Source organism: Xenopus tropicalis, chromosome 3, assembly GCF_000004195.4.
Source record: "Xenopus tropicalis strain Nigerian chromosome 3, UCB_Xtro_10.0, whole genome shotgun sequence".
Classification (NCBI taxonomy): domain Eukaryota; kingdom Metazoa; phylum Chordata; class Amphibia; order Anura; family Pipidae; genus Xenopus; species Xenopus tropicalis.
Genome location: NC_030679.2, coordinates 132,684,679 through 132,699,099, shown reverse-complemented (window position 1 = coordinate 132,699,099; position 14,421 = coordinate 132,684,679). Strand labels below are relative to the sequence as shown.

The 14,421-nt window shown below is 41.9% G+C and overlaps 1 protein-coding gene across 1 annotated transcript in view; it reads left to right on the top strand.

Annotated features, from left to right (window-relative positions):
- notch3 (notch 3) overlaps positions 1-14,421 on the top strand; it is a 47,083-nt gene that overhangs the window by 14,220 nt on the left and 18,442 nt on the right. The window contains exons 2-6 of the mRNA XM_018092518.2: positions 2,128-2,209; positions 12,638-12,780; positions 13,265-13,600; positions 13,729-13,851; positions 14,187-14,420. Of these exons, the coding sequence (XP_017948007.1) occupies positions 2,128-2,209; positions 12,638-12,780; positions 13,265-13,600; positions 13,729-13,851; positions 14,187-14,420 (918 nt within the window). The remainder of the gene's footprint in view (positions 1-2,127; positions 2,210-12,637; positions 12,781-13,264; positions 13,601-13,728; positions 13,852-14,186; position 14,421) is intronic.

The window sequence follows — 14,421 nt, the reverse complement described above, 5'->3', positions numbered from 1 at the left end:
GAAGCTACAATCGGCCCGTGTATGGGGACCTTAAGCAAATAATTCTAATTTTTAAATATGATTTCCTTTTTCTCTGTAATTATAAAACAGTACCTTGTACTTGATTCTATCTAAGATATAATTAATCCTTATTGGAGGCAGAACAAGCCTATTCGGTTTATTCAATATTTAAATGATTTTTAGTAGAATTAGTTACGGAGATCCAAATTACGGAAAGATCCCTTATCTGGAAAACCCCAGGTCCCGAGCATTCTGGATAACAGGCCCCATACCTGTACCACAGTGTGTGGCTTGGATGAAGAATGTGACCACAATCAAATGTAAAAAGTGTTGGGGAGCAACACAAGCACGGAAAAAGTTCTTAGGGGTGCAAATAATAATAATTGGCTATTTGGTAGCCTCTATGTGGACTGGCAGCATATAGAAGGCTCTGTTTTTCTTTACATTGGGTTTTATGCAATCAACTCTTGCCTCCAAGCCAGGAATTCAAAAATGAGCACCTACTTTGAGGCCACTGGGAGCAACATGTTGCTCACGAACCACTGGTTGGGGATCACTGGTCTACAGGGTCCAGCTGAGCAAATTTACACACTAGATATGCTGCAAATTTCTGTTTTCTACCTCCATTTTGAAGGAAGGGTGGTACTTGGACCTCTAAAGGTCCCCATACACTACATCGCCAAGCGAGCGGATCTTTACCCGATATCCCCACCTACGGGTGGGCGATATCGGGTAGCAAGTTGCTTTAAAAAAAAAAATACTTTTGCAGCCATGGGGCAGTCGGTTCGGGGACGGCATCAACGAGCCGATGCAGTCCCCGATCCGACTGGATTTTCTAACCTGGCCGATCGATATCTGGACAATTTCAGGCCAGATATCGGTCGGCCAGGCCGCTCGTTTCTGCCCATACACGGGCCGATTAGCTGCCGAATCGGTCCAAGGGACCGATATCGGCAGCTTCTATCGGCCCGTGTATGGGGGCCTTGAGTTTAAGGCACAGTAATTAGAATCCTGGCACATTTGGTGATTGTCTATGCCAGGGGCATTTGAGTAGCAATCAACAGATATTCATTGGGATAACACAGCTGCTTTGTTTACATTTGTGCTGTAAGATAGCTGAGCAATTTAGCAGAGTGGAAGAGATAACCAGTGTAAACAAAATCCATTCAGTACTAACCGGAACTGCTCTTAAGCTCAAATCTGTAACCTGCTGATGCTTATTGATTCTTTATTCATGCCCTGTGACGTAGTATACAGCTATTATAATAATCACTTCCTGGTTGTCATGTGACTTAAGTTACATTTTTTCCTGTCAGGAGCAGCAGGCCGGACATGTTGAAATGACTGTCAGGGCGTGGCTTTTTTATGTGGGCAATACACCCACATATAATATGTTTTGTTATGTAGGTTTTTTTTTTTTATCACAACAACACAGAAAAGCATGATAGTGACAATATATTCTCAATATATACTACATAACTTAAGTCTGCTAAAAATCATTCAAATATTGAATAAACCCAATAGGTTTGTTTTGCCCCCAAGAAAGATTAATTGTATCTTAGTTGGGATCAAGTACAAGGTTTTATTATTACCGAGAAAAAGGAAATCATTTTTAAAAATTAGAATTATTTCCTTATAATGGAGTCTATGGGAGATGGGCTTTCTGTAATTTGGAACATTCTGGATAACGGGTTTTCACAGTATCGCCACATGCTCAAAACATCCTCAAAACATTCAAATGTGCATTTTTTGGGCCAATGTGAACAAGTGGTTTCAGTTCATGTCCATGACAGGAGGCACAGTGGGGGTATTAGTGGTTTCTCTGCTTGTGGAGGAACGCTATGTGTGTCTTTAAATTAAGGTGCATTGTTTTAATCGACAATTCTTCATTCGCGCCTGATAAGCTGTTCCTTTTGTAATAATTAAACAATGCCCTGTAATTAAGGTTCACTAACTGCATAAATCTGTCTTGACGGCAAAACAATGGATTCAATTTTGTGAATTTTGAATGCATTTTATTGGATTATAGGCATGGTGTTTTAAATTATTACACAAGACATATTTTTAGAGGCAATATTATTGGGCAACTTGATTTCTCAGTAAGGCATTTTCTCCTTGTTTTTCCAGGTTTTCAGTGTCTGGATTCCTACAGACCATGCCAAAATGGAGGCCGATGTACAATGTATTCCAATGGAGAAGCTGCCTGTGTGTAAGTAAATTCTATGCAGATGAAAGATAGATACATTTTAGACCAAACTCGGTCAGTAACCCCCCCAGATGTCTCCAAACATTTCAGGCTCACAATTTACCATTACATATTTGGATAAACCCCACTCCCCCCATCCTATTGGATGTGTTTTTAGAATGCCCAATGTACCTCTTGCTTTCAGGCGTGAGGGCAATACTTTTTTCTATATTATGTGTACCAGCTACACTGTATCTTGTTATATTGTGTCTCGTATCTTCTTATTGTATTTATGATGCAGAACATAGCACTAATCTTGCCATGGCTGTATTCCAGTACTCATTTATGTACATGTATGTGCAAAAGAGGATAGCATTGGTGCTATATATATATAATATATATATATATATATATATATATATATATATATATATATATATATATATATATATATATATATATATATATATATATATATATATATATATATATATATATATATATATATATATATATATATATTGTGTATTTATATGTATATTTATGTGACAACTGCTAGTTTTTTTTGGCAGACTCGACATGTGAGGCTAATTAGTTGTGAAGACTGACACTAAAAATTGACTTTGCATATAGTACAGAGATCCTATAAAGGTTGTACCAGTTAGCCTGGCACCCCAGGCACTTTTGCATATAAGCAGCAGACTGACACTGCCTGTGCGCCAGCTTATTCGCTGGATATGTATATCAGAAGGTGAAGTGCTTTACAATATTTCAAAGGAAAATTACGTAGCACAGGTATGGGATCTCTTATCCCAAAACTTGATATACAGAACTCTTCGATTTACTATCACACATGGACTCCAAATACAAGGATGGGACCCATTATCCAGAATGCTTGGGACCTGGGGTTTTCCAGATAAGGTGTCTTTCTGTAATTTAGATCTCCTAAGTCTTTTAACATTAAATTAACCCAATAGGATTGGTTTGCCTCCAAAAAGAATTAATTATAACTTAGTTGGGATCAAGTACGGTTTTATTACAGAGAAAAAGTACAGAGAAAAAGTACAGAGAAAAAGTACAGAGAAAAAGTACAGAGAAAAAGTACAGAGAAAAAGTACAGAGAAAAAGTACAGAGAAAAAGTACAGAGAAAAAGTACAGAGAAAAAGTACAGAGAAAAATATGAATTATTTGATTCTGTGGGAGATGAGCTTTCCAGATAACGGTTTTCCGGATAATGTATCCCATACCTATAATTTTATATAATAAATGTTTTTAAATGATTTCTTTTTTCTCTGTATCAATAAAATGGTGCATTGTAATTGATCCTAATTAAGATAGCATTCACTTATATTGGTGGAAAAACAATACTGTTGGGTTTAGTAGACTTAAGGTATGCTGATCCAAAGTACGAAAAAAACCCCCAAAAAAACAGGTCCTGAGCACTATCGATAATTGGTCCCTTTCTCTAGTATTTTGTGTAGAAGGGAATTTGCTAGTGCTGCTGGAGCCCGCTCTGTACCTGTATTTATGGTGCCGGAGAAACTGGCACCACTGCAGCGTCCTCTGTTACCTGTATTTATTGAGGGAAAAGTTGGCACACAGCCTTCTCCCATTATACCTATAGATGTGTACAGGATGGGCGCTTCTCACACCTCGGGGCACAACGCTGAGCAAAACAGGTTGGAGTCTCAGGGTGTGAGAATGGGAAGGGGGGGGTGGTTGAGGCGGCAGGAGGGAGCGTCTAACAGGTGCAGGCAAAGCGAAAGCTGAGACTTGAGTGTGTGTGTGTGAGAGACTGAGACAGAGCACTGTATACACACACACGCATGTAGGTATGTAACCCCAAGCCTGGCTCTGTGATTTTTCACAAGCTGATGTTTTCGGTATGTGGACAAACAAAATCATTATAAGTGACGCCTGTGAAAACATATTATGTAAGTGTGGTAACAAATGTCGAATATGTTAAAAATGGTGTTTTTGGCATGTGGCTAGATTTTTTTTTAACACAATTATGTATCAACACCCTCACAAACTGGGCAGAAGAACTGACTCTGGATCCAGAAACATGTATGTCCTCTTCCAATTCATAGGTGGTCTACACATGCGTACCCCAAACCTTGGACCCCGCCCTGTGTACCCTCTAACTCTATTTGGTCACAGAACTCCAGGGGGACCTCTTAAAGCCAGTAGAGGGGTACATCAGCCTTTACATGTTGCATTAGGAACACTGGGGTTAAATCTACACGTCGGCAGCTTGGAGCACACAGGTTAATACACCCTGCCGTGGGAATAAGCTACACACTGAACTTGCCAGACTGGTCTGATCGGTGGCTAAGGGTGCGGAAGAAAGTGTGAGGGGGGGTCTGAGTGCTGTTTTCCAGCCAAGCCACTGACATCGTATGAGTGTAATCGTTCAGTACACCCCTATTTGTGGGGCAGCCCCCCCGTCTTTCTCTGGGTAACTGACAAATACTTGGGTCACTTGATGCCACACGGTTTCTAGAAATTCAGGGGAAATTCTTTCTTTTCTGTGTGTGCAGCCATTAAGTAGGCTGCTTTTAGGGTAGGGCTCTATTTATTCTTGGCCCCCCGCCTCGGAGTGGGGGGTCCCCATATACAAATGTCCAAATGCCTTCTAACTGCGTGCTAGATATTTTTGTGTATCTAAGTTAGGAATCTCTTTTAACCCATAGCCCTGCAACTGTTGCTAAACTGTAACTTTCAACCTTCCACTGTTGGCCTACTGAGAGATGCATCATTACAGCTTGGAAAAGCCAAGCACGTACTGCACCAGTTTTAACATTTTCTCAAAAAAAATTTTCTGGCCATACTTGGGCAGATTTAAATTCTAAGTCAGTCGTTGGCTAATCTGCTTGTGTATGGGTCCTCCCTGACTTTCACCCCAACAGATATCGGCTTGAAAATTGACCAGACTGCATTGGCTGGTTAATGTGCTCCTCTTTCAGTTGCCTTTGTTATAATCTGATCATTGGCCTGAGGGTCAAGTCATTGGATTAGCCCGATATGGCCTAGCACATAGGTGGCCATATAGGACAGAGATCTGCTCGTGGTCATACTGGCCTGCCAGTGTACCAGAGGATCCCCTGGTGGGCCCAGCAGCCCCTTCTTATTTATACCATAGGTCTCTATGTTCTACTGAAAAAGAAAGTGGTCCGCAACCAGATCAAGTACTTTGTTGCCATCTTTGTATGACATCATAATTGTATTATAAGCCACCCTCGCCGTTGTAGATATTTGTCCTACTTAACAGAAATAGAAATTGGGAACCTTGCCAAACCAGTAAGTTTTACTATTTATTTATTAGAAAAGAAATGGGATGCATATTGTCCCTTTAACTCTGTCCCCACCAGTGTACAAAGTAAATAATCCTATATGAGTCAATTATTTACTCTTTTGCAGATTAACAGGCATGGAAAAGCAGTCTCTGGATAATATTCCTTTAAAAATAAACCCTGGCTAACTGGATAATCAGGGAAATGGGAACAGATTGCCTAATGACGGATTGTAGGGTCTGGTTTAAATTGGCACATTTCTAGTGATTCATCCTCGTCCTGTCCCACGCTGGCCTCCCTGGCTGCTTAATGTTCCAATGACAGAACAGCCCTCTGTCGGCCATTTTAAAAGGATGTTTATAATTGAATTTGGGATTCTTTTCTCTTTTTTAAAAAAAAAAATACTCCATCCGGATATCTCTGGTCCCTTGAGAGGTATCAAGGAGTGAGGGGCGAAACTAAAATATTTATCCCCTACTTGTAGAATTATGCTTGGGCCCAGCTGTCTCACGAGGGGGGAGCGGGGACGCTGTAGAGAGGGGATCGTGGGAAATTGGAAACGAGCAGAAACATCTGGTTTTCATCTGGACTCATTTATCCACCTGTCCTTGCCAGTCTGGAGTCTGTCAGAAATCCAGGCTGGGTCCTTTAGTCTTGGTTTCTCTTGTTCTGCTTGGGCTCATTGTTCTGGATTATTAGCTGGCTGACCAACGCAACCTCCACACAGCTGCCCAGATTTCTCAAGCTTTATCCCTGCTTTCTGAATGTAATCGGCGACATATAAATAACATATAATAAATTCATTTGGTGGGGTGCCACGGAATGCGCTGGTCTCTGTGCGGCCATGCAGTGCTCATCTGACCGAATAAGCCTGCAGCGTGGGGATTATTTGTCCTTCTAATATAGTTTTTTTTTTTTTTTATCCTGATCTTTGGACACCCACGAGGGTAGAGGTCGGCTGAGTAAGTCAGAAACTCAGGGTAAGCATACAAGGAATGCGCTTGACGTCCAGAATTGCACACCTAGAAAGGGACTAACTTGTAGGCTATGTACACACAGGTGGCTGAATATCTTGCACGTGCTGCAAAACGGAACACATATTTTCATAATCTCTCTGAATGTGTTAGCATTGCATTTGCAACGGTGCGACACATAAATCATCAAGGGACATATGCCCATGGCCATTGTAAGCTCCCCCCATGGTACAGGGCATTGCATTGATGGGTTTCCTGCAGCCTGGGTTTAGCCTCAGTCCATATTATATTGTAGGTATAGGCTCTGTGTTCTCTCCATGTTCATGGTTCCAGCATCATGGGGCCTAGGTGCAGTGGTTCCATTGCGATATCATTCGCTCCAAATGTGTTTGGAGATGGAGGCATGTGACGGCACAGGCCTCACTGCAAACAAGGCACAGACAAATAAACACGCCTGCAGCTAAATGTATATAACTTAATACCTACTTGCCCTCCTGTATATTATACCATAGAGCAACATGTGTTCACCTGATTTAGCTCTGGTTCTGCATTAGTTCCACACAAGGCCATGGCATTTCATAGTATTCTCCCTCTAATAATTATGAAACATGAGAGGTTAGGCTTGGGGACCATTGTGATCGCTCCTGCCTGGGGTTCTGGGTTCTGAAAGTGCAGAGCATCCTGGGTCCTCCCGACCTGATGTTTCATTGGTTCCAGGGTTTCAGAGCATACGGCTCTCATTATCCCTCTCTTAGTCCTGTTCTGATCTGTAGCAGATTGAAACGTGAGATATTTGGCATGGATTCCTGTAGTGAACCCATCCGTGTGTGATTTTCACTTTTGGGCCAGGAAAGGGTTACAGTGTGCGCTCATAACATTTCCCAGCTGTTCCATGTCTGTCTCTTTCTGCCAGTCTGTCTCTCCATCACCCCTCCCTCTCTCTCTTGTTTACTTTTTTCTCTCCTTTTTTCACACATTTTATTTCCCTCTTGGTTTATTCTTCAGTGAGTGATACATAACCCAGTGCTATAAAGCTATAGGATAAGAACTATAGGGTAATCCCTGGCAAATCTACTGGGGCGCCCCTCTCTGCAGTAACAATTCATTATATCTTACATTTTCAATTATCTTACATTTTCCCTAAACTTTAGAAGCTGAGCTTGCAATTAATTTTTCTGTCCCCTTATTTCCCATTTACTGGCAATGTTACATAGGTCTCTGTTTTTCCTACACGGCCTCAGCTCCTATTACATATCATTAACTGCAATGTTAAAGGTGCTATACATCTTTAAATTAACATTTAGTATGATCGTGAGAGTGCTATTCTGAGGCAGTTTTCAATTGGTCCTTATTTTTTATTTGCAATTTTTGAATTATTTAGCTTTTTGTTCAGCAGCTCTTCAGATTGGAATTTTAGCAGCTATTTTGTTGCTAGAGTCTAATTTAACCTAGCAACCAGGCAGTGGTTTGAAAGTGAGACAGGGCATGAATGGAGGAGGACCTAAATAGAAAGGTAAGTAATAAAAACTAACAACAAAAATAAAGCCTTGCAGAAGATTATCTTTTGGCTGTTGGGGTCAGTGACCCCTATTTGAAGGCTGGATAAAGTGAGAAGAGGAAGGCAAATAATGATAAAACTCTAAAAATTTAAAAAATGAAGACCAATTAAAAAGTTGCTAAGAGTAGGCCATTCTGTAACATATTAAAAGTTATGCTGAAGTTGAACCACCCCTTTATAATCTGCAAGAGGCACTAGTTGTGCCCCTGCTGGAGTGACTGTTACTGCCCATGGCCTAAAATATAATTTGAGAATTTGAGTTCAGCTACCAGTAGGACATTTAGGAGAGAAACACCTATAACCCAGTACGGTATGTGGCAGGTGGCTTTATAACAAGGTAAATCTCTTCTCACCCCACCTCCCAGTACATCTGGCCATGCATTGGCATTCTGCCGTTTTTTGTGATTGACACTAATGCTTTCATATTGACTGGCGTGGATACCTATGTTTTTTAGCCCATTGTTATTGTCACTTCACCCCCTCTGAGAATTTGACCCCACGTAGTTTCATTCCTTCTTCTGCTAAAAAAAATAATAAATTCTTATCTTCTGTCCCCTATGGAATCCTTGTGAAAGGCCCTGCAGTGCTTTAGATAATGACTAGTTACAATACAATGAGCCCTAGCTCCTCCATTCTGGATCCAACAGCCTTTCATATTATTTGAAGGCTGTGCAGCTAAGATATTAAGAGATCCCATTGTGTGATAGCAGCACGTCTATCAAGTCATGTGACCTGACAGTTCTGTATGTATACGGCCTACCTTTCCTATATATTTGGGGAGGTCACTGACCCTGGCAACAGAAGAAAAATATCTGTTGCACTGTAATGCCACAATTTTATTATTGTTACTTATTACTTATATTCAGACATCCTCCTGTTCATCTTATTGTCTGACAGTCAAACTGATCCCTGGTTTCTTGGGTAAATTGGACCCTAGCAACCAGATGGCTGTTAAAAAAAATAAATTAATGAAAACTCTACAGTAGTCTAGCCCTGAGCCAAAAAACCAACTCCTCTGGTTTATGCTTGTTAACCCTTAGTATAACTGTATTGTTCTCTCCTGTGATAGTGGTGGGTACATTTATGGTTTAGGGGCCCCATATTGTATGTCCTTCCACTGTTTAGATTAATGGAATCACAATTTTAGATTTTGAATTATTTTTCTTAAAAATTTCTGAAGAATCAAGAATTGTAGCTGTCACCCCAGCCTTGAGTCACATCATATACTGATGTTTATCAGAGGCTAATTGTGAATTCCAATACCGTCCCTAGATCCTTATCTGGTGCAGCTGTGTCCCAAATCAGCAAGAAAACGTATTATTTTTGGCGTTTTTTTTTTCTTTTTCTGACTTTGAAGTCAGCCTGCTCCTGTGTTAAGACTTGTTTATACAGATAACTTTTGTTTTTGTCACCGTAAGGTTTTTCACAGTAATATGGGTGCAGTTTGGCCTGGCACTGTACTCCACAGCATTGGCTTTTTCTGTTCATCAGCTAGCTTCTACTACATTGTTTCAAAAGTCAGAACCACCATGGCAGGGAACAGAAATGGACGGATGCTGCTTTTGAATGTGTTGGTATATAAGAGTTAGACAGTGGCCCAGAATGACGCTGCTGTTTGTTTTTCTCCATATACGATCCCCATGTAAAATCATGGCATGCTTCTGGGCACGGTCTGCTCGCTTCTGAGCTTTATTATTCCTTGCACTGGGTTTGCCCATGACAACATTGTGTCTGTGACAGTCAGCAGGGGATTATCTGCGTAAAAGGAAATCTTATCTCCTCTCCTGTGCGTTCCGTACGGGTAGAATGTCGGCGTGTGCGGCCAGACCTCGACAATATAGAGCTTTCCCACAGCTCGGATATCTGTTTCAAGGTAACTTTAAGCCATCTGCATCCTCAGCAACTCCACAACAGGGCCGCTTTCCCAAGCAGCCTCGAGTCAGTGCAGATGGGTTAGCCCTCATGGCTATGGCACCACCTCCAATCCCTGGTATCTTAGTTGTTATTGAGCCATACATCCCAGCACTCACTTAAAGGCATACTTTTTTTGCAAAAAATAAAGTGTATCTTAAACTATTCTTTTTATTTCTTTCCACTTTTTATGGTTGCATGGAGGAATCTGTTTTCTGATACTCCTCAGATTTGGTTAGTCAATTGATAAAATATTTTGAGGAGGATTCCATGTTTATTTGCATCCATAGTGATCAGTTCTGTGCATGGCTATTGCTGGCCCCAGACACAGACTCACAGGGGCAGATTAATTGAGTCCTTGGCTTTGGGCTGTGCCCCTCTGGTCCTCTGACCCTTGCTCCTCCCCTGTCATTGCCACACCCCCATTTCACAGCCATGGGCCTGAATGGTAGGCCTAATGGTAATCTGCTTGATGCATACTGATTTACTGGCAAATATTAAATTTAACTAAAACCACTGCATCCCATCCAGCTCCCCCGGCAGGATTACCTATGGACTGCCCATGCAGTAGGGAGATGGGACTTGTCCGACCGAATCCTGGCCACTTAGCGGGTACCCGACTCAATGTAGGACCCTAGGTGGCCAATTGGCAGGCTAATTGTAGGCTGTGTGGTTTTCTCCTAGTTAGTTACATCATTAGTACTGGGGACCTTAAGGTGGCCATACATGTAGCAATTGTTGATCCTTCCCACCCTCCACTGATGTTCAGGTCTGAATCGTCCGATATGGACGATTGAAATTCTTACCTCCTTCTGCCGATTCAGCCCTGAACGTAGATTTTGCTCGGGTGCCTTCAATGGCGCCCGATCAAAATCTTTTAAACTGGGCGATCGGCGAGTTGACCGTTATCTGCAGCCTTTCGCGATATCCGTCGCCTCGTCAAGCCGCCACACACGCACTGAATGAAACGAGGTTTCATACAATACTATCGGTGCATGTATGGCTGGCTTTAAGCCCTGCACAGTACAGAGGCGGTGGTGAAACCACAAAGAAGACCCAGAAGATGGTATGGAGGCGACACAAGGGCTGCAATACTTGGAAATGCCTAAGGCAACCCTGTATTTTCATTCCTGCTGTCCTAGTGTTTCCTTTTATTCATTTGTGTCACAACAATGTTGGATTGTTTCCATTGTATGTAGGTCTAGATGTGTCCGTGCCTCCCTTCCAGCTAGTTAGCTGCCTCCTAAACTGCGGAGAAGCCTTGTCGGACTGGTATTTCTTTTCCTGGCTGTGTTTTTATAACTACAACTCCCTTCTTTACTCCTCCTTGTCTGTGTATCTTATTTAGAAATAAGTTTCATAACTTGGCTAGTTCTTTTTGTCACGCTTGGCTTAAAAAGGAATATTTCCAATACCAGTCATATTTGAGTGTTTATTTCTACAGACAAACAAAGAGCTGGACCGTTTTAACTTGTCCTGTCCGTTATGCTGGGATGTTCATTTATTTAAAATGTAATGCCTCGGGGCCTCGCTCTCTTTCTGGATAAAATGTTTTGTCTGGGTTTTGCCACTTATACCTATGAAATGAAACTGCCACGCTGCTTGCCTCCAGCCTGCTTCATAGCCTTCAACAGCACATCTGCTGTTACAATATTATGTATGGAAAATCCCTCATTTTCTAATAGAGATGAGTGGAGCTGTGATTCCTTGTACATCTAATGGGATAGGATCTTGCTCCATATAGTGAAAACTCCATCTGATGCTTTCAGTCACATGGTATGGTGTGCATCAGCCCACATGAGCCCCATAGGAATGTATTAAAGGGGTAGATATATCCTATTTTTGTTTTATAGGATTTGTGTGAAATTTTGGGGGTGGTGCCTTCCTTGTATTCTTAAGAAGTGAATGAATGGCTGATCTGTGTGCGCTGTTGTGCATATTTTTTCAGCATCATACAGTTTTTTCATGGATGATGAACTGACACTTTTAATAGGATACATTTTGCTTTTCATATATATATATATATTTAAGAGGGTGTTAGTGCTAGAACAGTGGTGAACCTTGGGACTTGTGCATTGTACACTCCCTGTGCTCTAGAACAGTGGTGGACCTTAGTGCTTGTACATTCTTCAGTGGTGAACTTGGTTGCTAGAACAGTGATAGGCCTATACATACATACAGGTAGAGAACCTGTTATCCAGAATGCTCGAGACCAGAGGTTTTTCCAGATTGTTCTGTAATTTGGATCACTTATATCTCAAGTCTGCTAAAAATTCATTTCAATATTAAATAAACCCAATAGGATTGTTTTGCCTCAAATAAATGGTGTCTGTGGGAGATGGCCTTCCTGTAATTCTGAGCATTCTGGATAATGGTTTTGTAGATAACAAAACCCATACCTGTATGTGTAGTATATGTAATGGGTATAGATGTATAGTGTGTGTGTGTGTGTGTGTGTGTGTATATATATATAAGTCCAAATATCGGCACTCGCCAAACTAGTAGCCAATGTCCGGGTGCTAACCATAAATTCATGTACAGTCTCTAAGAAAGCACTCACGGTAAAATATAAAAATAGAATAATTTATTAAACAAAAAAGTCTACGCATTTCGATCCATATAGGATCGTCATCATATATATAATATATATAAATATGCAGTGGTGAGTAGTGTAATGTATGTATAAAATCCATTTTTAATGTGTTTGATTTTTAGCTGTCTCACGTCATGGATTGGGGAGCTGTGCCAATTCAAAGACCCCTGTGTTCCCTCACCCTGTATTAATGGGGGGGCCTGCCAGAGCTCCATCCGAGGCGGCACTGTACAGTATGAATGCAGCTGTGCCAAGGGATTTAGAGGTGAGTGATAACTGGCAAATTTACCTGGTAGATGCCACTATTAATACCCACGCTCCACTAAACACAAGCTTGTAGGAAACCCAGTATTCACATTGCTCAGAGCCAGTGTTGGATTATTTTATATGGATATATAATGTCATTTCTGTTGCATATCTCGCTTTTGTTTTATTTCCAGCCTAATTATTTGTGTGTTTTCTCTGGTGTCATTATTGTTCCCATAACCCTCTCTGTTGCCCCCAAAGCGATCAGTCTGTTGTGAGTGAACATTCTGTGAAACAGATTGGTGGTGTGACTAGATGACCAAGTGCATGCCCTAATGTGGGGGTTTAGGGTGGGTAACGTGTAAATCTAGTGGCCCTTTAAGGTATCTATAGAATAATATTCCTGCTTCTTTACCTGCTAACACAGTAAGCTCGTCTTCATTATGTTTCCCACAGTCATGTTGCCTGCACCCCCTCACCTCTCCCCTCTGTCTCATCATTAGGACAAGATTGTTCCCTCATTGATGCTTGTGCTTCAAACCCCTGTGAGAATGGTGCACGCTGCACTAACTGGAATGGCCGCTATAATTGCACTTGCCCTCCCGGCTATCAGGGCCGCAGCTGCCGTGTGGATATAGATGAATGTCGCACCCCTGGGCTCTGCCAAAATGGAGGACAGTGCGTTAATACCCCTGGTTCCTTCCGCTGCCGCTGCCCCAGTGGTTACACTGGGCAGTTCTGTGAAGCTATTTATGTGCCTTGTGCCCCATCCCAGTGCCAAAATGGGGGAACCTGCAGACAGACTGGAGACCTGACCTACCAGTGTGCCTGCTTGCCTGGTGAGTGAGAGTAGCCGGGACCAATTAGATAGGAAGTACTAAATCCCCCCAATGTGGCTTTACTGAGCCCTGAATGGGACAGGCCTTTAAGATCAGATCTTATCCTCTCAATCGCTGATTTTTTGCAGGTTTTGAAGGACCTAACTGTGAGATAAACGTAGATGATTGCCCAGGACACAAGTGTATGAATGGTGGCACATGTGTGGATGGCGTGAACACCTACAACTGCCAGTGTGCCCCAGAATGGACAGGTAAGTGGTAAATATAACTTTGTAAGGAGCCAAATGTTGCTTCCAGCTTTGTCAAGGCTTCAGTTGGCCCATTGACTAGCCATGCTCTGATTGGTTGGTTGTTATCCTCTGATTGGCTAAATGTAGTTTCTAGACATGTACATTTAAAGTCGGCTTCCAACATATGAGAAACACCGTACTGAAAGTGCTTAAAGTAGATTAAAAGATCTATTTGGAACCATTCAATGCATGGTGGTCATCTTTTTTCAGTTGACCAGTATTCCCTGCTAAGCAAATGCTTAATATAGCCGTGGTGGTGTACTAAGAATATGACATATTTTCTGTCCTTGCAACAGGTCAGTACTGCACAGAGGATGTCGATGAATGCCAGCTTCAGCCCAACGCCTGTCACAATGGAGGCACCTGCTTTAACACCCAGGGGGGCCACACTTGTGTTTGTGTAAATGGCTGGACAGGGGAGAGCTGCAGCGAGAATATTGATGACTGTGCTACAGCTGTGTGCTTCAATGGAGCCACCTGCCATGATCGAGTGGCCTCCTTCTACTGCGAGTGTCCCATGGGCAAAACAGG